Source organism: Mytilus edulis, unplaced genomic scaffold (assembly GCF_963676685.1).
Source record: "Mytilus edulis unplaced genomic scaffold, xbMytEdul2.2 SCAFFOLD_1540, whole genome shotgun sequence".
NCBI lineage: Eukaryota > Metazoa > Mollusca > Bivalvia > Mytilida > Mytilidae > Mytilus > Mytilus edulis.
The window spans coordinates 1-23,537 of NW_027267988.1; the positions used below are offsets into that span (position 1 = coordinate 1).

The following is a 23,537-nucleotide window of genomic DNA, read 5'->3' on the forward strand; positions in this document are numbered from 1 at the left end:
TGTTCCAGCATAGTATACTGCTCTTAAAACTTGATAATTTTCTATCCATTTCTGCAATTTGTTTGTCTTTTTCCATAACAGCACCTGAAAAAATTCTCTCATTTTCTTCCCTGAGACGAGAATTTTCTATTCGTAACTCTTGATTTGAACGTTTGTATTCATCCTTTATCTTAATTAGTTCTTGATGATTAGAAGCTAAGTCATCAAATCTGGCATTTAATATGTTATATTTTCTGATTTCACCATCCAACATTTCCTGTGCATTTTCTCTAAAGTCCATCATTTCTTTGTTAATCTTATCCAAAGTTTGTGATTTTCTTGACACATCATCAGCTCTCTGTTTTAATATCATGATGAGTTGTGACTGTTCATCTATACGAGACCGTAACATGGCCGTTTCTGTTTTGTCATCTTCTGACAAAGATTTCAACTTGCTCAGATTTCTCTGCATATCTGACATGTCCTGAAATGAATGAATAGTTTATTAACAATACATGTAACATTTATGCAAACTACATGTACATACATTTACATGTATGATTGAAGATACAAATTAACTGTGATGACAAAGCTATACATTAAATATTATTGACCTATTATAAATGATTCCTGTTTTAATAAAAACTGACCTAATTATCCCAACCTGAACATGACGCTAAAGTTGCATGAACAATAGACCATGACTGAGGAAGCAGGTTAACTAATTTCCATGGAATTAAGATGTGCCAATGCTTAAACAACTGCATATTAAATATCATGAATTTACAATTAGAATAGTAGTTCCAATTTATAAAGTGACCTGAAGACAACTCAACAAAATCTTGACCCCCAGCTACATCACCTGAAATGGCATATACCTTAATCCATAACTGTGGCTGAAAAACAAGTTGCAAGCCATTAGTTTATGTGCATTTATTATTTGTAAAAACGTTTCATTTTAGGTAACAGAACGTAGCATTTACATGCAGTTAGACTGAAAACAAAACACACAAAATCTTTCAAAAGAACAAACAGAAAAATGTTAAATTGACACACTTACTGTAAATGTACAAAAACCTTACTTAGATATAGAAAGATGGGGTGTGAGTGCCAATGAGACAACTCTCCATCCAAATAACAATTTAAAAAAAGTAAACCATTATAGGTCAATGTACTGCCTTCAACACAGAGCCTTGGCTCACCACCGAACAACAACCTATAAGGGCCCCAAAACTACTAGTGTAAAACCATTCAAACGGGAAAACCAACGGTCTAATCTATATAAAATAAAAAAAAGGAAAAACGAGAAACACGTATAAATTACATCAACAAAGGACAACTACTGTACATCAGATTCCGGACTTAGGACAGGTGCAAACATTTGCAGCGGGATTAAACGTTTTAATGGATCCAAACATTCTCCCTTTTTCTGAAACAATAGCATAACATCATAACATAGAAAAACACATGATAAAAACATAGTTTTACATACTCTTCACATATATGTACATTTATGTACCAAGACTTTTATTGCATAGGAAGGAGAACTAATTACAAAACCTATCTTTGTGTGACTGTCCAAATTAAAGTCATAATGTTTTTTCTTAATTAGATCATTGCATTATTGGACGTTGATAGCAGATCTTAAGATTGTTTGTTAAATTTATTCACAAATTTTATAGACTCTGGGTGATTTATAGCCAGACGTATTCTCAATAGCTGTCCACATTGGCTATTGTTGAAGACAACATGTATATAGACAGACGTATTCTCGTTGGCTGTCCACATTGGCTATTGTTGAAGACTACATGTATATAGCCAGACGTATTCTCGATAACTGTCCACATTGGCTATTGTTGAAGACTACATGTACATGTATATAGCCAGACGTATTCTCGATAGCTGTCCACATTGGTTATTGTTGAAGACTACATGTATATAGCCAGACGTATTCTCGATAGCTGTCCACATTGGCTATTGTTGAAGACTACATGTATATAGCCAGACGTATTTTCGATAGCTGTCCACATTGGCTATTGTTGAAGACTACATGTATATAGCCAGACGTATTCTCGATTGCTGTCCACATTGGCTATTGTTGAAGACTACATGTATATAGCCAGACGTATTCTCGATAGCTGTCCACATTGGCTATTGTTGAAGACTACATGTATATATATAAGTTTCCTATGGAATGTCTAAATTTTTTATATACTTAAGTTGTGGCTTTTCCTTCAAAGTGAGTTTTAGTAACATGTAGGTGTTGATATACATGTACATGTAAAAAAAATTAACTTCATTATGTTCATCAAAAAGCATGGTAACAAAAATATTTGTTACATGTACATATACGGTACCACATACAGCAATTATTTGGTTAAGTGTAAAATCATAACCAAAAGATAAATCAATACTCACAGTAAATTTTCCATAACAAGATTTTGACTGTCAATCAAAAAGCAATACAAACCGTAGTAAAACAAAATATGGTTAAAACTTTACTCAGTGCTTGGAGTACAAAATTAGTGCTCGAAACACAAAATCCAGTCTTTTGATTGGTTGATTCTTAAATCTGAGTACAAAAATTGAGCTCGAAAGTTTTATGACCACAAGGCCTGTACTACATGTACATTTTGAAAGAGGTCAATATAAAAATGTAGGCATGATAATGATTAAAGGCTAGAAACTTTATATACTTATGCATACAAAGTTTAGTCAAAGTTTACAAGAAATATGAATGTATTTATATAAGTCCCTAGAACTACAGGACTATTGAAACTTCTTTCCTCATTCCTGCAGCATACAATTATTCCATAATTAACTGATAAATGCACTAATTAGCCTGTATGTCAAATACCTATCTCAGGAAAAATCAGACATACATCATTACATGGTTTGGCACAGACTGTCAATGTCAATTATGTCAGATAGGACTACATGTACATTGGATCAGACATACAGGGTTTGGCACAGACAGTCAATGTCAAATTTATCAGTCTAGGGCTGGGCAATACTCATAAAACAAGCAGCTTTGCCAACCCTGCTTAGGTTCCTGTAAATGTCATAATAAAACATGTCTGTTATCTTACAATGCTACATATTTTTACCAAGGAAAAGGGATTGTTGTTTAAAAAAATAGTTCAATTTCAGGTAAAGTGTCGCAGATTCCCAAATACCATGAGTTTTATAAGTTCTGTGGTAAAAAGATGCACCCTAACATGATTTGGAAAAAAAAACTTGGGAACACTGTCATGGATCTTTGAAATTGATATTGTACACTGATACATTCAATGGACATCATAAAACAGCACATTTGTCAGTGGGTTCAATAATACCCTATTTTTATTCAAATTCCTGTTGAATTATTAGATGCTACAATGTATTTAAAACGTAATGTATATAATCAAATTAATAATTTGATAATATCAAATAGTTATATTTTCATGAATAAATATTTGCGAATTTTTCTAATGATTTTTTTTTGGTGATAAATGTTTTGGATGACATCATCATTTGTTGTTCATAGGGTGCACACGTGTGAGGTGGTAACATGTTGCCGACCAGTTGAATATGTGTATAATGTTTAACGGCGAGTGTGAATACCGTTTGTCAACTTTATTTGCTCAAAAATATTTTTTTTCACTTATTTTGTTTGATTTTCATAAAATATATTTAATATCTATAAGGTCTACAAATATTAAACAAATCTACTGAATAACAAAACATTTACAACTATTTATATGTTGTCCTATCAACCATCCTGTCACTATCCGGGCAGTCATCCTGTCATTAGTGCAACCCCATTATGACCTTTTCTTTGTGTATAGATTTGTAGGTATCAGGTCCGTTCGCGCCATTATACTTTTGCACCCTACACGTTCGCACCTCGCACGTTCGCACCCAAGGTCCGTTCGCACTCTTCACGTTCGCGCCCAATTTTAATTCAAATTCCAGTTGAATAATTGGAAAATCATCATTGCTGTTTTTAATTGCTTTCATGTAAATACTGAAAGTATTTAAAGCTTGGTATGAGTTAAAAGATTGAAGATTATAAATGAAAAACACAAAAGATATTGTTTGGTCCCTTTGATCTGAAACAATGAAACAATAAAATATAGCAATACACTATTATAACTAAAACATGATAAAATTTATTCAAGACTCAAAAAAAAATGCTGTATCACTTTATTTTGAGACAATGAAAACAATAATACTTATAAGAATACTACTTGATTACAAAGTTGAAATTGGGCGCGAACATGTAGGGTGCGAACGGACTTTGGGTGCGAAAGTGAAAGGGGGCGAACATGAGTGGGTGCGAACGTGAATGGGTGCGGCGAACGGACCAGGATTCAGATTTGTATTCATGTCTCCATCTCTATATCATTGGTAACTGTCATGACTGTATAAGACACCAGTGGCGGATCAGGGGGGGGGGGGGGGGGGGGGGGTTCCGGGGGTGCGCACCCCCCCCTTTATTTTTGCCGATCAATGCATTTGTATCGGGACACATTGTTTTGCACCCCCCCCCCCCCCCCCCCCCCCCCCCCCCCCCCCCACCCCCCCCCCCCCCCCCCCTTTTGCCCTGGGTTAGCACCCCCCTTTCAAAAATTCCTGCATCCGCCCCTGACACCCGGATGAAAACAGTAGCTCCATTTAAAAGTTTATCACTATCATTACATACAAACAGATATTTTGCCAAATTTAAACACTACACTTTCATTCATTGTTTTACTTTTTTTCACCTTGTTACTGTCGGAAACCATTTCTCTGATTTCTTTAGGATTCCTTGTGTTTGATGCCATGTCTTGTCCTAGTAAAATACTAGAAAAATTCTCATATAGAAAGGATGTTTGGTGAGCAAGAGATGATTCCATAATTGAAGTTAAGCAACATATTCCACTTTTCTGTTAAAACAAGTACGAAATGAAAACGGCAAAACGGCTACCACAGAAACATGACGCCGGAAATGCCAGATTTTTTTTTACGACAAACAGTTACGATATGATGAATGATAATATTGTAAAAAGTTATGTTGTTGCAGCAGGATATACAAAAAAATACTATATTTTACATAAACAATTAAATCGTGTTATTGTTTTTTAAGTTCACCTAAATAAATATTACGACACTGCATGGGAGGTTACTCCATCTGCTTTCGTTTTCGGAAATAGAAAGTCAGAGATTTTTTGGGGTAAAAACTAAAAACTGGGTCCAATAGGATCAATTGAGTAAAAGTGGGACCAATATTGACAGCCCCAGGTAAAAATCACAAACTCAAAATATAAGCAGAACAAAATTGAAATATTTACAGAAGAAATTATATATTTTATTCATATGATTATGAAAACTTACACTTTACAGTAATTATTGGCTAAAAAAGATTAAAATCAATCAAATAACACTTATTAAGCAATACTTTATTGACAGTGACTGCACGTACCTGCATGCTTGGGACGTGTAGACAAATAGGCCTTCGTAGGCTATACCTATCCGCATTTGATTTTTATGATAAACTGTCATATGATCCAGAATGAAACGTGAATGATACACGAAAATTATCAGTTATTTTCCAAATTTGTGAATCTGGGAACATTCAATATGTTCCTGTGTCAATTCAGTGAAGAGAATGGAAATATTTAAATTTGTATTAATACCTGTATTAGTAATTAGTGTGACGAAAAAGTTTAGTATGGGACTTGAACTAAAGTGTGTATCTGTGTTTGTGTGCTGTGTTGTTGGGTATATAAGTTTCAGGTCGTGCCTTTCACTTGTAAATGGACGAGATATGCCAAGTATACTCTTTAACAGGTTGCCCTTGAAATCTACTGTTAGCATGATTAAGGGAATCCTGGTCACATTCTGAATAAATAAATGGATCCTGTGCAGTCTGAATAAAGTCTTGTAGTGAACATAAACACGAAGACGAATAAAAGTTCAATTCTGTGCTATTAAAATCACACGACTTTAACAAAGTTACAAGTATAACACATTGTACATCAAATAATATGGGTGTTCTCTCTACTATATAAATGTTACTGTCCTTCCTCCTTACTAAAAATTCGCTCTCCCCCATATCTCACACTCTTTTTCTCTTTTATATGACTCTTACAAGCCTGGATACAAATATAGACTACTAGGGAAACTGGGCTCCTTGTACTCCGTGCTCTGGAAATCCGTGGAAATCCTGGCTCCTAGTGTTCTGTGCTCAATACAAATTTACTAGTGCACCATATGTAAATAATTAGGGCTCACTAGTCCAACAAAGAAATCTCTTAATTAATATAATCTCTGATGATCTCTAACTGTAATAAATGGCTATGTGTTAAAATACAGGTGTATGTAAACCTGATACAATCAGAAAACACACTTGACCTAACATATAAAAATGTTACAGTAGTAAGAAAAATTGAAATTAAATGTAAATGCACATTGAAAGAATAAAATTATACACATTTGAATAAATATATTTAAATAAAAATAGAGGGAGTGTGAAAGTTATTTTCTAATGAAAAAGGAAAAGTAACAAAAAAATTGAAATATATCTATAAGTAAAGTTTAGGTGTATACACAATTTAAAGTAGCCTATAAATATGATAAAGGCAAATTGACTATTCGTCCCCGCATGCGGGTATGCGCAGAAACTGACTTCTTTATTTGAGGCATGTTTTAAGATCTGGTGTCTGGAGCAATTTTCTGATTTGGCCGGCAAATGGGATGTGTGCAAAACATTTAACATGACAATAAGATTAATACAAATAGTATAGCTGTTTGTTCATGGTCTAGTGGTGAAGACCAATGTTTAACAACCTTTTCACACACTTCTTTGGTATCCAGACTGCTGTTTAAAATAGAATGGATACTTTGAGGGTCTCTGTCGGTCAAATTTGTTCCCAACTTTGACCTGGAGATCAATCTACTGATATCTCTTTGGTTTTTCTGTTCCACTGAGAGTCCCGGTGGTACTCTCCAAGTACCTCGGCTTCCTTTGCCATGATAACAGACTTCCCAGTGTCCTAGCACCCTCTTTGTGTTGGGTTGGGATTGTCTGAGAACCCCCTCTGTGTTGGGTTTGGATTGTCCTAGCACCCCCTTTGTTTTGAATGGGGATTGTCCTTGTAAGTACTGTTGTAAATGCACAAGTCCATTAATCCTGATAGAGAGTGTACATGAATTCCATTATTACTCTTTACAGCTCTGGGAGTGGTTCTCTGGATAGCGGAGGAATCTATCAATATATGCATACGTGTTGAAGACTGTACTTTGACCATATTAATGGTATACTTTTACAAATTGTGACTTGGATGGAGAGTTGTCTCATTGGCAACTTATACCACATTATATCTATATATATATTGTTTTCAGATAACATGCTTTTTAAGTGTCTGATGTATGACCCCAAATCAAACCTTCAAACTTTTATGTTTCCTTTGGATATTCATGTATAGAACATGGCTGAAATCCGTTAGAACTATTTTCATTAGCACTTTTATACTTAATCTACCCTTCAACCTTTAAAAGATAGTGCTGTTACTGTACAATAAGCCATAGCAATGATGGCACCCTAATATCCCTTTAAATAGAGTTAAGCAAATCATAAACATCCAGCAATGTGTTACTTTACAGATTTTATCATACATGTATATGTTGTATGAGAGATTTTTAATAAAATAAAACATACTTTATCATTTGGCCAAATTGAGAAATAAGTCAATATTGTGCTTTATAATTTCAGAGGCAAACAGAAAACTGGCAGATCATGAGTCTTACAAAAGTACTTTGGTCACCAATTAATAGTGATAAGTTTCTGAGCTACTGTGGAACCAAAATAAATCTTTATAATGTTATAGAATATGAAGAAAAAATAGGCTCTCATGGAACGCAAGGTTTGTATAATTTACTTTTCTATTTGAAAAATGCTTTCTTTCTTTCTTTGTTTCTTGATTGATTGTTGGTTGCTTAATGTCCAGTGGCAAATATTTCATGCATATTCAGGAAGAGAACAAGTTCACAATAAACACAATAGGTAGGTTGATACAATAGAGGCCATCTGGGGTGATGGTCGGGGAAATTTGGACTGCCACTGCAAAATGAGGGTATATTGGATAGGAACAGAAATTTTGCCTTGCAACACGCCACCTACGGACCCCTCAAAGAGTTGTTGCAAGGGTTCTTTACGTGCAAAGAGCGTGGCACTCTCTTTACACGAGGCATCGGATTTAACGTCACCATTCTGACTGGATGTGACTGCGAACTTGATACATCCCGCACAGCCAAACGGACGCCCCACTTCGGCAAGCATTTTACTGCCGGTTGGGAGAAGACCAAGTGACCATATTTCTATTCCCCAGCCACCCTTGGGGTAATGCTTTCTTGATGTGTTGTAACTGTTGTTGGGTAGTGATCTAAATGTTGTATACTGCATACATCTTCTTTATTATAATTTACAGTAAATACTTTTTGCAGCAACAACGAATACTTATTATTTAAGGTATTACTATAATTAGGTATCATATTTGTGTTAACATATAAAATATCTGAAGTTGTTTATTTTTAGGAAAAATATTATCAGAAGATTCAGTGGCTATACCTCAAGGAGAACAATTGGAAATTAACTTATTAAAGGTAAAACTTTACTGTCCCCTGTATAGCTATACCTCAGGGAAGACAGTTGGGGATTAACTTATCAAAGGTAAAACTTTACTATCCCATGTATAGCTATACCTCAGGGAAGACAGTTGGGGATTAACTTATTAAAGGTAAAACTTTACTGTCCCATGTATAGCTATACCTCAGGGAAGACAGTTGGGGATTAACTTATCAAAGGTAAAACTTTACTATCCCATGTATAGCTATACCTCAGGGAAGACAGTTGGGGATTAACTTATCAAAGGTAAAACTTTACTATCCCCTGTATAGCTATACCTGAGGGAAGACAGTTGGGGATTAACTTATCAAAAGTAAAACTTTACTATCCCATGTATAGCTATACCTCAGGGAAGACAGTTGGGGATTAACTATCAAAGGTAAAACTTTACTATCCCCTGTATAGCTATACCTCAGGGACAACAGTGGTTCTCTGTGTGTAGCTTTACCACAGATATAGAACAGAGTGTTTCTTATCAGTTTTGAGCTTAATTAAAGATAAAATGTTTTAAAACGATAAGACAATAACTATCCCTATTTTGTTGTACAAATTCAACAGATCACAATTTACAAAAGAAAAAAAAAGATTTTCCTTTATTTTTTCCTGAACCTAGATTTTTTTATTTGCTCTGTTTGGTAGATTTAAAACATATAAACAATAATATTCCAGCCTTGTACTCCTTTCATACAAGTATTATTATTCTACTATTTGTCTACAAATCAATACAAATGTCAAAATCCAATCTGGAAAATAAACCCTAATATAAGGTATATTTATGCATTTATTTTCATGAATTTTTCATAGAAATATTTTAGTGAAAAAAAGAATGCAAATACAAATGCAGTAAATGTGCATGATAAATAAACTCATCATAGATACCAGGACTAAATTTAGTATATACGGCAGACGCACGTTTCGTCTACAAAAGACTGATAACTCAGTTTTATCAAAATTCACCAAAATAAAAACATGCCAAAAAAGATAAAAGAACAGTACTAGATTTGAAGTCAAGTTTATTTTCAAATGTTTAAAAAAACTGATTAAATTCATTTATTCTGCAGATATTTATGCCTTACCTACGAAAGTAGAGGGGCATTATGTTTTCTGGTCTGTGGGTCTTTTCTTTTTTACACCCTTCTGTTCGTTATTCCGTCTGTCTGTCTCGCTTCAGGTTAAAGTTTTTGGTCGAGGTAGTTTTGATGAAGTTGAAGTCCAATCAACTTGAAACTTAGTACACATGTTCCCTATGATATGGTCTTATAATTTAAATGCAAATTAGAATTTTGACCCCACTTTCACGGTGCACTTGAACATAGAAATTTATAGTGCGAATGAAGCATCCCTGTTCGTTGGACACATTCTTGTTTATTATGATTAAAAATAACTAAAATAAATATTGTTTTACAGACAGTTGAATGGTGTCCAAAACCAGAACATGATGACGTTATAGCATGTGGACTGGTCAATGGTAAAGTCCAGTTAAGGAGGGTATATGAAGCCTATTTAAATGTGAAAAGTCTACTTCTGATTATCATTGACTGTAATTTAACATTTCTCATAATTCAAAATCTATATAATAAGAGAATACAATGCTCTCTGCATGCTAAGCAACTCTTGCAGCAGCCTTTTTTTAAAAGGTCTCTTTAAATGATCTGTTGCAAAAGAAATCTTCTGCCTTATTCAACATCTCTCCTTTTTCAACTAGCAAGCAAATGTCCTAGCCTTCCTCCAGGATAACATAATTTGAAGATCATACTTTTTGATAGTTGAATTATTATTTTAACTATTCACATACTAAATAGTTTCATATGGAATTATTTTATTTAGATATATATAGGTTTGAACGTAGTTTTCCATTTAGACTCGTGTATATATATATATACAGTGCCTTTTAAACGCCCGTCAAAGTTTTGATGGACGTATTATGGTATACAAATGTCCAGTGTAAACATGTCACACCGTAACTTGAGAACCGCTGATTCAAATTTTATGAAACTTAAGATAGTTGTTTCTTATGATGGTCAAACAATCTGTATACTTTTTGGTGATAATAGGATTTAAAGTTTAGTGTTACAGGACTTTATAACTAAAACAGAGGTGTGTATTTTTCACATGTCGCGCTGCATCTCTAAAAGGATTTCTGATTATTGCTTTAAACTTCACACACTTCTTATTATATTAATCCAAAGATCTGTATACTTTTTGGTGATGATTCAAAATTTTATTTTAGAGTAATTGAGTTTTTTGTAAAAAAGGGGGCTGGGTTTTCACATGTCGCGCCATATCTCATAAACGATTCATGATTATTGCTTAAAACTTTACACACTTCTTAATTATATTAATCTAGAGATCTGTATACTTTTTGGTGATGATTCAAAATTGTATTTTAGAATTATTGAGGTTTTGTAAAAAAGGGGGTGGATTTTCACATGTCGCGCATATCTCTTCAACGAATTATGATTATTGCTTAAAACTTTACACACTTCTTATATTAATCTAAAGATCTATATACTTTTGGTGATGATTCAAAATTTTATTTTTGAGTTATTGAGGTTTTTTTCACTTGTTGCATTGTATATTAAAAAACCATTAATGACTATTGCTTTAAACTTTACACACGTCTTAATTATATTAATCTAAAGATCTTTATATCTTTTGATGATGATTCAAAGTTTGATTTTAGAGTTATTCAGTTTTTGGTAAAAAAAGGTTTTTTTTCACATGTCACGCCGTATCTCGGAAACTATTTATGATCATTGCATGAAACTTCTCACACAAGGCGAAGGGCATATCATGCGCTCATGGCGCAACTGTTTATTTATCTTTATTGTTTTCTTTTTTTTGTAGTTTTGATAAGGACAGCAATAGTGACTTGGTTGACAAGGAATTTGGTAAGAACTATGACACACATTAACTTTACTAAGCAAGTCCAACGTTTATATAATTATCCTTTTATTTATTATGTTACATGTACCTCCTGCAATTCACATAAAACAAGGTTTTTTTTTTCAAAACCTACAAATGAAATGCTTTTAGTTGTAGATTAGAACATAATTTAAGACAATGATTATTTGTTTTTCAGAACATAATTTAGGACAATGATTATTTGTTTTTCAGTACCAAGACATCCAAGACATTGTTTATATTTATTTTGGAACCATATGGACAGCAGTTTGGTATGTATATGAATGTTTATATTTATTTTGGAACCATATGGACAGCAGTTTGGTATGTATATGAATTGTTTATATTTATTTTGGAACCATATGGACAGCAGTTTGGTATGTATATGAATGTTTAATATTTATTTTGGAACCATATGGACAGCAGTTTGGTATGTATATGAATGTTTATATTTATTTTGGAACATATGGACAGCAGTTTGGTATGTATATGAATTGTTTATATTTATTTTGCAACATATGGACAGCAGTTTGTTATGTATATGAATTGTTTATATTTATTTTGAAACAATATGGACAACAGTTTGGTATGTATATGAATTGTTTATATTTATTTTGGAACCATATGGACAGCAGTTTGGTATGTTTATGAATATAAAAGGGAAAAACAATATTTAGGATTTTTTTTTCTTCTATAAGATATTTATACGTGTTGGCTTTCTGCTCAAATATCTTGACAAAAGAACCATTGTATCATACAGTATTAGGATATGAGCCTTACAAAAGTTTCTTGAAAAATGCTATGAGTGACACAGGCTCTTAAGGGCTTCTAGATAATTTTTCAGCAATTTTATTTTGTATGTGCCTCCCAAACATTGTGGATTGACAATATTTAGTGGAGCTTTATAACATAAATTTTGTCTTAATGTAGTATAAAATATGATTAAACAGTACTGTTATTATCTTAGTTGGCCGAGGGATTAGACAAGTCAAGAAATGATAGTTGTATACTTATCTGGAATGTTAAGTCTGGAGGAGAATATGAACGACAGAGATATAGCTCTAATACTAGTGAATCTTCATCTATCTACAAACCATTCTTAGAAATAGGTAAACAAAATATATATTACATGAGATAGATTAATGTGTGTAGTATAAATATTCAAGATACATGTACAGTATGTTTAATCATTGTTATCAACCTCTGTCTATGACATATTATGTCATGGCATGTAAAAAAGTGTAAAATAGGGTAAATAAACTAATCAAAATCAGGCATTTTAACATGTATCATAATTAAAACAATTCTTTGCTGCTTGTCCTTAAATACTGTGTATTTTTTCATAGATACTAATTTTCCTGGATTTAAGGTAATTTTTGTTGATATTGTAAATTCATTATTTGTTGGATACAAATGTTCATGACTTTGATGGTTACATCGTGAACCATGAATTCAAACTTTGAAGGAATTGCATGTTTTCTTAAGGTTTGTATGCAGACTTTGGCAAAAATACGACTTCAAAATATCCACAGAAATACAGGCATTCCTCAATCCATAAAATGTTAAGCATGAATGAATCCACACCATTTGATTTCATCAATGAAAGTCTGTATACAAGCCCTATTGAAAATATGTATTATTTTGAACATTCAGGTTGAAGGTTAAGCATTTCTAGCCAAATCCTTGCATTAGGTACCCAAGAAATGATAAAGAATCAATAGTTTGTAATGATACAATGGTTAATATATGGTATAAATATTTTGTTTCAGGTAATTACAATGACATGACTGCCTCATTTAGTTGGTTCCGTAAGGATAGCAGATTATTTGTATGTGGAATGAACAATAGACATCTCAGGATATATGACCTCAGGGGTAAGGCATTTATATATTTTTGAAATCTGTCAAATAATTTGTATGTGGAATGAACAATATAATAATATCTTAAGTACAATATTTCAACCTGATTATAGGATACAGTACAAGATAATGTAATATGCATGTGAAATCAATAAAATTAAGAATGGAAATGGGGAATGTGTCAAGAGACAACAACCCGACCATAGAACAGACAACAACCAAAGGTCACCAATGGGACTTTAATGCAGGAAGAAACTGCAATAACATATGGGTTTGATAGTTGTGTTGGAGGTTCAGCCAGTTGTTTTTTATCCTTTAATTGTATGTCTTAATAATTTTTTTTCTATATGTTCTTGAATAAAATTATTGTTTTATATTATATTTGTAGATGCAAAAGAGCCAAAACAATCAACAACAACAAAACTTATCAATGGTGTAGTTACTGATCCCAAAATCAAAACAGAATAGCTTCTTTTCATGAGGTAATGTTACAGGGTTTGTACAGATTGCACCAATTTAACTTCCTTTTTTTAATCAGATAAACCTATTAGTTTGGTGTAAAAGATAATTTGAGCAGTGCAGGTTTGGGTTGATGGTATAGTACTCAAATAATAATGGAGTAAAAATTATATACTTAATTTAACAGCCAAGTTAACAGATGACTGTTTTGTTTTTCAGAACAACGTGTCAGTTTGGGATACCAGACATTTTGATAAACCTGTATCCTTTAGAAATTACAATGATTCACATAGTTGTCATATTGCAGATAGGTTTATGAATTATCTGGAGAGTGAAATTTATAGTTATAAGACAATTAGGCTAAAGAACCAAGATGTGACAACTTGAACAATGAGCAAACCCAATACCATCTAGTAAGCTATTAAAGGCCTTTCACGATAAAATGTGGAACAGTATAGACGGGAAAACCAACAAAAAAAATCTTTTTAAAAACAATGGAAAAAAAATATATTACAGACAACTAACAACACTGAATAACAGGCTCCTTATTTAAGATAGAATATGGCTAGATAAAATATGGTTGGGATTGCTCACCGATTTGTAACAGTCTAGTTTTAATGTTTTGTAATTGTCTGCTTATTATCAAGGTTTTTTGTTCAGCACTTTAACAGTTTACATGATTTATTTGTATAGTATACTATATTTCTTAACTGCAAAGATTTTAACATTGCAAGAACCAAAAATATAGTCAAGCTGAGATGGTGTCCAACAAGGCAAGTATGGACTTATTTAGTTACAATCCAAACTTGATAAAGCTATTATGATTTTCTTTAAGACAAGTATAATCTAATTTTGGTTCCAATCAGAACTTGATAAAGCTATTATGATTTTCTTTAGACAAGTATAATCTATTTTGGTTCCAATCAGAACTTGATAAAGCTATTATGATTTTCTTTAAGACAAGTATAATCTATTTTGGTTCCAATCAGAACTTGATAAAGCTATTATGATTTTCTTTAAGACAAGTATATCTATTTTGGTTCCAATCAAAACTTAAAAAATTAAGATGGTGACCTACAAGGTATGTTGGTTCAAAACTTGACAAAGATGAGACATAAATAGCTGATATGATTGGTTTTTATCACTCAAAGGTATAAAACAATAAATACATGTACTCTGTAGTCATGTGAGAATGAAACACACGTTCAGTTAGACACAGAAACAAACAAACTTCTTTCTTTATTCTAAATTCTCTGAACAAATTTCCCCATTTTCCACACAGTATTGTTATATGTTGTTTTTGATCTTTAAAAACAATTAGAATAATTTTAAGAGTATATAGGAAGAACTTCTTGACCATTGCTTATTCATTTGCCAAATGTAACAAAGAATATAAGGATTTCCTAAGTGGAAGATGGCTGACTTTTTATTGAGGCTGAATATTGTAATTATATACTGTATCTTTTTATTTATCCCAGGAATGGTTTTCTAGGAGTATTATATCGAGAAAGTACTTCAGTAAAATTATATGATATCAGACATACTCCACAAGGTAGGTACAAGAATGAAAATAGTTATGGAGTTAACAATTAAACTCTTGAGTCATCTAAGATTTACTGATGTTTACTCTAATTATGATTAATGATGTACATATTTACACTGTAATTATAACTACTGTTGTACACAAATTCACTGTACTGAAAATATTTTTTAAATGATAATATATATTGAAAAAAGAATAAAAAATTTCCCCCATTTTGAAATGAACCAAACAAACAAACACAGATATGAATTTGGATATATCTGTATTATACTGAAGTGAAATATCCAGGTAATCTGAATTCGTTACCTTGACATGGTATATGAACCTATATACCCTGTAAACAAAAACTAAATTATGTTAAATCAGGACAGTCCTGTATTATATAATTATTATTTGGGCTTCACAGAGGATGTAGGCCATATTCCATGTAAAGATCCTGAATAATATATCTGCTACTTGACAATGTATCTGATTTCTATCTGAGCACTGTCTTATCATAGAAGTTTTCTGTTACTCTAGGTATAGATGAACTGGAACCTAACTACATTGACAGAACTATATCTCGTAAGTAGAATAACTACATTGACAGGACTATATCTCGTAAGTAGAATAACTACATTGACAGGACTATATCTCGTAAGTAGAATAACTACATTGACAGGGACTATATCTCGTAAGTAGAATAACTACATTGACAGACTATATCTCGTAAGTAGAATAACTACATTGACAGGACTATATCTCGTAAGTAGAATCTATCTTTACAGTGTATGCGTTATAATTTGTCGTTGTGCTGCTTGTTGACATTATCTTTACCACTGCTTATTCATATTCTCATGGTTTTGTTTATGAATCTGTTTTTCTAATGATTTTAAGAAATTATTTAGACAATTTTTCTTTCTAGTTTCTTAATAATCAACAAAAAGATGTGTTCTTTATGTGTGATGTCATCAAGCATAGTCACCCTTTTTTTGCTTGTACAATTGGAAATTCATAAGAAAGCAAAGAACATTTAATGTAACAGTTGAATTTTGACCAATAAGAAACAAAAGAAATGCTTGTTTATTATGTTTATTATAAAAAAATAATCAAGTTGTTTTAAGCATTAGAGAAAAGATTCTAAAATATATTTATTACTAGAAATTCTGAATTTATGAGAATATGATAAGGTTCAACTCAGATATCTGTAAAATTGAAAATCAATATGTTCATAGTATTCAGTTATAATTAACAAAAAAAGCACACGAAAAAACAAGACAAAAAGTTTCAATGTAACTTACTAATTTCTATATGTTGGCCTTTTTGTCTTTTAATTTTAAATACATAATTTTATTTCAGCTAACAATGGTGGACAATATGTCACTGCTTTCAACTGCATCCCAAACAAGAAAACAGACTACTGATTGCCTGTACAAATGGTGCTATCAAAGATATGATTGTACATGAAAGAATTCCTGTGGTAAGTTAGACTACTGATTGCCTGTACAAATGGTGCTATCAAAGATATGATTGTACATGAAAGAATTCCTGTGGTAAGTTAGACTACTGATTGCCTGTACAAATGGTGCTATCAAAGATATGATTGTACATGAAAGAATTCCTGTGGTAAGTTAGACTACTGATTGCCTGTACAAATGGTGCTATCAAAGATATGATTGTGCATGAAAGAATTCCTGTGGTAAGTTAGACTACTGATTGCCTGTACAAATGGTGCTATCAAAGATATGATTGTACATGAAAGAATTCCTGTGGTTAGATTAAACATTTCACAGTAAACTATTTTTTTTTTTCTTTGTATGATGGTCATGATGGTTTTTCCCCAAACTAGGTGGATACTTAATGAATGAATCAATGTTTTCATGCTCAATTCTTTTGTAGTTATCTTAAAAAAGAACATTTAGATTCTGATTTTTTTCTCACATAATTTTGGAGCATTTTAGAGCTGGAAATACATTTTTTTGACATGACTTTTATGCTGAATTTTGTTCATTGATTCTCATATTTTCTCTTTTGTCTTGCGATCTTTGTTTAACATCTTTTGTTTGGTATGCACGCAACATATTGATTTCATCACATTCCTAGATTGTCTATTGTTAAAACAATGAAGATCTTTCTAATGAAATAAATTTCTTTGCTTTAGGTCAATTAGACAGCAAGACAAACATGTCTGTTAAAGAAGTTTACAATATGATTTAATACTTTGGTGCTGCAAAAACCTATTGCCCTTCAGTACATAAGAGATGATGATTGATTTACAACCTTGGTACATTTACTTCCCCTGTTGAGGTATCCTTGAATGAAAATGAATAGATATGTTTGCATGTAGGTAGTAATTAGTGTTATATCCAAGCGTATCCTATACACAGAATACTTTATACTCTAACAATGTTTTCAATCTATTTTGTAGATATTTTCTCCACAATTTCATATAACCTGGGGTAATGGAAAGAAACTAGTAGACCAGGAACTAAAATCTACAGATATATCACTTCTGATGAAAGACAGAGCTTCTAAAGGTTACGGGTTACAGGTATATCTAGTGTGTCTGTCTAAATCATACTTAAATCTACAGATATATCACTTCTGATGAAAGACAGAGCTTCTAAAGGTTACGGGTTACAGGTATATCTAGTGCGTCTGTCTAAATCATACTTTAATCTACAGATATATCACTTCTGATGAAAGACAGAGCTTCTAAAGGTTACGGGTTACAGGTATATCTAGTGCGTCTGTCTAAATCATACTTTAATCTACAGATATATCACTTCTGATGAAGGACAGAGCTTCTAAAGGTTACGGGTTACAGGTATATCTAGTGTGTCTGTCTAAATCATACTTTAATCAAGTGTTACAACAGATCTGGATCTTACTTACCAACATGACCTACATTTTGTCATAAGTGAAAAAATATATAATCCTCTAATCCGATATAAAAATATATAATCCTCTAATCTGATACATGGAGTGCTATCATTATAATGTATGTAATAAAATTGAGAATGGAAATGGGGAATGTGTCAAAGAGACAACAACCCAACCATACAACAGCCACCAATGGGTCTTCAATGCAGCTAGAAACTCCCACACCCGGAGGAGTCCTTATTATAATGACTTGTAAGTGCATTCACATCCATGATATATATATGAAGAAAGACTTTATGTAATTTTGTAATATTTAGTCTTTACATTGTTTTCTGTAAACTGTCATTTAGTTACAACTGTATTTTACATTGGCAGTCTGATCATGTTTTCCACAATGTACAACTAGTGAAAGAAGATGCCAAGCTGTACGGTATGTGGAGATGGTTATCATGTATCCTTTATACAGTCAGGGTATAACATCTATTTAACTTGTTTCAAACAGTACGGTACAGGGAAGTACTAAAAACAAACAAATGAAATAAAATAATAAAATAATCAGAAATATGATAGATGATGAATTAGATGATTATAATTAAAATGCATATTCAGGTCAAGAACAGGTTAATGTGATATGAATATAATCCCTTCTTTCTACTAGACTGACATGCTGAGCCAAATATGATGTGCTCCCTATAAATTTTCTCCTCAAGAATACTTTTTCAGATCATTGATTTTATAGACCAATAAATATTGTGGCTATACATGTGTATAAGAACAAGAAAACAGGAAGAACATTTGGATGCTACCTGTGGATTACCTTTTAAATTAAACATGTTAACTCAAAATATTTACAAATTTTTATTGTAATTCTTTGAAGTCCATTGTTTATCATTCCTTTAACTAAAACCAGTGTCCCATGATATGGTGGAAGAACACAAATCTCAGGGTCAATCCTATAAACACAGTGGTGTATATCATCTGATGGACTTCAACAAAGGCAGTACCATGAAATATCAGTCATTCCAATATACAGATGGTAGTACTGGCACAAATACTTTATGAGACAGTATCTCAGTGAAGAAAGGTCAGTAGTACTGGTACCAAATACTTTATGAGACAGTATCTCAGTGAGGAAAGGTCAGTAGTACTGGTACCAAATACTTTATGAGACAGTATCTCAGTGAAGAAAGGTCAGTAGTACAGGTACCAAATACTTTATAAGACAGTATCTCAGTGAAGAAAGGTCAGTAGTACTGGTACCAAATACTTTATGAGACAGTATCTCAGTCAAGAAAGGTCAGTAGTACAGGTACCAAATACTTTATGAGACAGTATCTCAGTCAAGAAAGGTCAGTAGTACTGGTACCAAATACTTTATGAGACAGTATCTCAGTGAAGAAAGGTCAGTAGTACTGGTACCAAATACTTTATGAGACAGTATTTCAGTGAGGAAAGGTCAGTAGTACTGGTACCAAATACTTTATGAGACAGTATCTCAGTGAAGAAAGGTCAGTAGTACTGGTACCAAATACTTTATGAGACAGTATCTCAGTGAAGAAAGGTCAGTAGTACTGGTACCAAATACTTTATGAGGCAGTATCTCAGTGAAGAAAGGTCAGTAGTACTGGTACCAAATACTTTATGAGACAGTATCTCAGTGAAGAAAGGTCAGTAGTACTGGAACTGGTACCAAATACTTTATGAGACAGTATCTCAGTGAAGAAAGGTCAGTAGTACTGGAACTGGTACCAAATACTTTATGAGACAGTATCTCAGTGAAGAAAGGTCAGTAGTACTGGTACCAAATACTTTATGAGGCAGTATCTCACTGAAGAAAGGTCAGTAGTACAGGTACCAAATACTTTATGAGGCAGTATCTCAGTGAAGAAAGGTCAGTAGTACTGGTACCAAATACTTTATGAGACAGTATCTCAGTGAAGAAAGGTCAGTAGTACAGGTACCAAATACTTTATGAGAAAGTATCTCAGTGAAGAAAGGTCAGTAGTACTGGTACCAAATACTTTATGAGGCAGTATCTCAGTGAAGAAAGGTCAGTAGTACTGGTACCAAATACTTTATGAGACAGTATCTCAGTCAAGAAAGGTCAGTAGTACTGGTACCAAATACTTTATGAGACAATATCTCAGTGAAAGAAAGGTCAGTAGTACTGGTACCAAATACTTTATGAGGCAGTATCTCAGTGAAGAAAGGTCAGTAGTACTGGTACCAAATACTTTATGAGGCAGTATCACAGTGAGGAAATGTCAGTAGTACTGGTACCAAATACTTTATGAGACAGTATCTCAGGAAGAAAGGTCAGTAGTACTGGTACCAAATACTTTATGAGACAGTATCTCAGGGAAGAAAGGTTAGTAGTACTGGTACCAAATACTTATGAGACAGTATCTCAGTGAAGAAAGGTTAGTAGTACTGGACCAAATACTTTATGAGACAGTATCTCACTGAAGAAAGGTCAGTATAGGATTATATGACCCTAACCCTAATCATGGTTCATTGACTTTAAACTTTTGCTTAAATCAAATGTGTTAATCTGTTAGTTTTGCAGTTCTATACACATTGACATTTCTCACTTTCATTGAGATAATTTGGCAATGTACCTTCAAACATGGTTCTATGACATTGAATATTTTGCACAGTTAATATGTTTAAACATTGCCATTTTAATTTCAACATTTGTATTATACTATCAAATTTTCATATAGGCGAGACATATCTCGGTGTCAACATTTTATTAAATCTTATCATGTGTATTAATACATATTTTACCTATTGTAGAGACAAGGTTTTACAGTTGTGTGGCTGGGGGTAACAGTGATAACACAGAAGGGTTAAATCTTTTTCTCAAAGAGTAAGTGTGTTGTTCAATATTGAGCATACCAGTAAGCCTTTAGCATACCAGTAAGCCTTTAGCATACCAGTAAGCCTTTTCATACCAGTAAGCCTTTAGCATACCAGTAAGCCTTTAGCATACCAGTAAGCCTTTAGCATACCAGTAAGCCTTTAGCATACCAGTAAGCCTTTAGCATACCAGTAAGCCTTTAGCATACCAGTAAGCCTTTTCATACCAGTAAGCCTTTAGCATACCAGTAAGCCTTTAGCATACCAGTAAGCCTTTAGCATACCAGTAAAGCTTTAGCATACCAGTAAGCTTTTAGCATACCAGTAAGCTTTTAGCATACCAGTAAGCCTTTTCATACCAGTAAGCCTTTAGCATACCAGTAAGCCTTTAGCATACCAGTAAGCCTTTAGCATACCAGTAAGCTTTTTCATACCAGTAAGCCTTTAGCATACCAGTAAGCCTTTAGCATACCAGTAAGCCTTTAGCATACCAGTAAGCCTTTAGCATACCAGTAAGCCTTTAGCATACCAGTAAGCTTTTAGCATACCAGTAAGCTTTTAGCATACCAGTAAGCCTTTTCATACCAGTAAGGCTTTAGCATACCAGTAAGCCTTTAGCATACCAGTAAGCCTTTAGCATACCAGTAAGCCTTTAGCATACCAGTAAGCCTTTAGCATACCAGTAAGCTTTTAGCATACCAGTAAGCTTTTAGCATACCAGTAAGCCTTTAACATACCAGTAAGCCTTTAGCATACCAGTAAGCTTTTAGCATACCAGTAAGCCTTTAACATACCAGTAAGCTTTTAGCATACCAGTAAGCCTTTAACATACCAGTAAAACTTTAGCATACCAGTAAGCCTTTTCATACCAGTAAGCCTTTATCATACCAGTAAGCCTTTTCATATCATTATAAAGATTGGTCCCAAAATGCTACTTCAATTGGTTAGTTCTTAAAAAAAATTTAATTACAATTATTAAAATAGTAAAAAGTAAATCTTTCTAATTTTTCAAAATTCTCCTGCAAATTTTAATTGAGAAGAGAGATAATGAATGTTTTGGTTTAAAGTTGAATGGTTCATATTATATTCTATATACTGACCAATACTATTTTAGATTACATAAGAATGGACAGACATCAAAGGCTGCAGCCATAGCACTGTTTAACTTGAAGTTTGGACAAACTATAGAAATACTCAGTGGAAAATACAGACATCAAACAGAAGGTAGGGTTCACTCTTCAAACAGGGGGAAAACTTTAGTTCAGAGATAGATTTTTTTTCTTCTATTTCCTGCCTCTTGCATAATGATCCAGTTACATTCCTTTGTAATAACTATAATCAGATCAAATATTTTGTGGGTCATATGAATCGGTGCAGTGCATGCTTTTTCAATTATTGTGATGTCAATCACTCAAGGTTCCTAATGCACAATAATACAAGGATATTTCATCATTATATAAGACTAACATCACACCAATTCTTAAATTAGCTGAATTACATAATCATAAATGTGTTTTATTTTATACATTTATTTTGTTCTTGCAGTATTATATTAGTCCTGCTTATATAAGGATATTTAAAATCAATTCTTTTCTTATCACTTTTTGTGCCTATAGTTGTCTAGAAATCAGCTCATTTTAACAAATTATTTGCAACTCCAACCAAGAACCCCCATTATAGATGGTGAAACTTTTACAAACAGAAAGAATGGGATAAATTATTATTTAATAATTTGTATAAATTTCTATTTTACAGACAGTACAATGATGAATGCTGTTGCCATGGCTATATCAGGTTACTCAGAAGATAAACAAACATTATGGAGGAAAACCTGTTCCGCATTACTACACAAGTTAACTGATCCATACCTCAGAGCAATATTTGCATTTTTATCATGTGAAAAAGACAATTATCAAGAAATTCTGGTAAACTTTGAATATGTTTTATGTTAAAAGGGAATAAGACATTTTTCTCATTAGGAATTAAAGTTACTAGTGCAAATGTACAATAAAAGTAAATGAATCAGTTACTGTTGATTTCCATAATATTATAGGTTAATTTGTTTTTCCAGATATGGATAACTATTCAGGTTTCTGTCTGTACATCATATTATAATGATATTATTTCAAAGAGTGCTGAAAGTGGGCACTGGTGTTAATCACTAAACAATCATTTTTTTTGTGTCTAAAAAGAATAGGATATAAGATTTTTAGAAGTAAACAAGTGCTCTTGAGAAAAGATATTTATGAAAATGACTTGCTGCTTTGTTTAGTATAACTAAAAAGTGATACATTTGGGAAAACAGATATACATGAAACCCTCATATTATTATATGATATTTTAGGATTTGATTGTCTACAAAGATTGTTTCCTTTATTTGTAGGACATGAAGGATCTTAATCTATGTGACAGAGTGGCTTTTGCT

General features: G+C 32.7%; 3 protein-coding genes across 3 annotated transcripts; 2 read left to right on the top strand and 1 right to left on the bottom strand.

Moving 5' to 3' along the window:
* Positions 1-18: 18 nt before the first annotated feature.
* Positions 19-4,940, bottom strand: LOC139506494 (coiled-coil domain-containing protein 89-like; the record flags this gene model as incomplete). The annotated part of the gene is made up of 2 exons (XM_071295479.1): positions 4,725-4,940; positions 19-463 (listed from the first exon to the last, which is right to left on the bottom strand). Coding segments are annotated over exons 1-2 (577 nt in total), but the record flags the coding sequence as incomplete, so codon positions are not given.
* Positions 4,941-5,128: 188 nt separating this feature from the next.
* Positions 5,129-13,871, top strand: LOC139506492 (GATOR2 complex protein MIOS-A-like). Its single transcript, XM_071295477.1, has 9 exons — positions 5,129-5,173; positions 7,715-7,865; positions 8,537-8,604; positions 10,034-10,111; positions 11,472-11,517; positions 11,744-11,802; positions 12,498-12,639; positions 13,300-13,404; positions 13,778-13,871. The coding sequence occupies exons 2-9, from the start codon at positions 7,739-7,741 to the stop codon at positions 13,855-13,857; spliced, it is 705 nt and encodes a 234-aa protein (XP_071151578.1). The 5' UTR covers positions 5,129-5,173; positions 7,715-7,738; the 3' UTR covers positions 13,858-13,871.
* Positions 13,872-14,003: 132 nt separating this feature from the next.
* Positions 14,004-23,037, top strand: LOC139506493 (GATOR2 complex protein MIOS-B-like; the record flags this gene model as incomplete). The annotated part of the gene is made up of 10 exons (XM_071295478.1): positions 14,004-14,008; positions 15,327-15,400; positions 15,911-15,955; positions 16,856-16,923; positions 17,799-17,921; positions 18,629-18,683; positions 19,164-19,289; positions 21,050-21,122; positions 22,227-22,336; positions 22,868-23,037. Coding segments are annotated over exons 1-10 (849 nt in total), but the record flags the coding sequence as incomplete, so codon positions are not given.
* Between the last annotated feature and the right edge of the window lie 500 nt (positions 23,038-23,537).

Bases quoted from the DNA above. Each gene is read 5' to 3' on its own strand.
- LOC139506492 (XM_071295477.1), top strand. From the start codon at position 7,739: ATGAGTCTTACAAAAGTACTTTGGTCACCAATTAATAGTGATAAGTTT. The intron at 7,866-8,536 runs GTTTGTATAATT...GTTTATTTTTAG, and splicing joins AGGCTCTCATGGAACGCAAG to GAAAAATATTATCAGAAGAT. The intron at 13,405-13,777 runs GTAAGGCATTTA...TTATATTTGTAG, and splicing joins CAGGATATATGACCTCAGGG to ATGCAAAAGAGCCAAAACAA.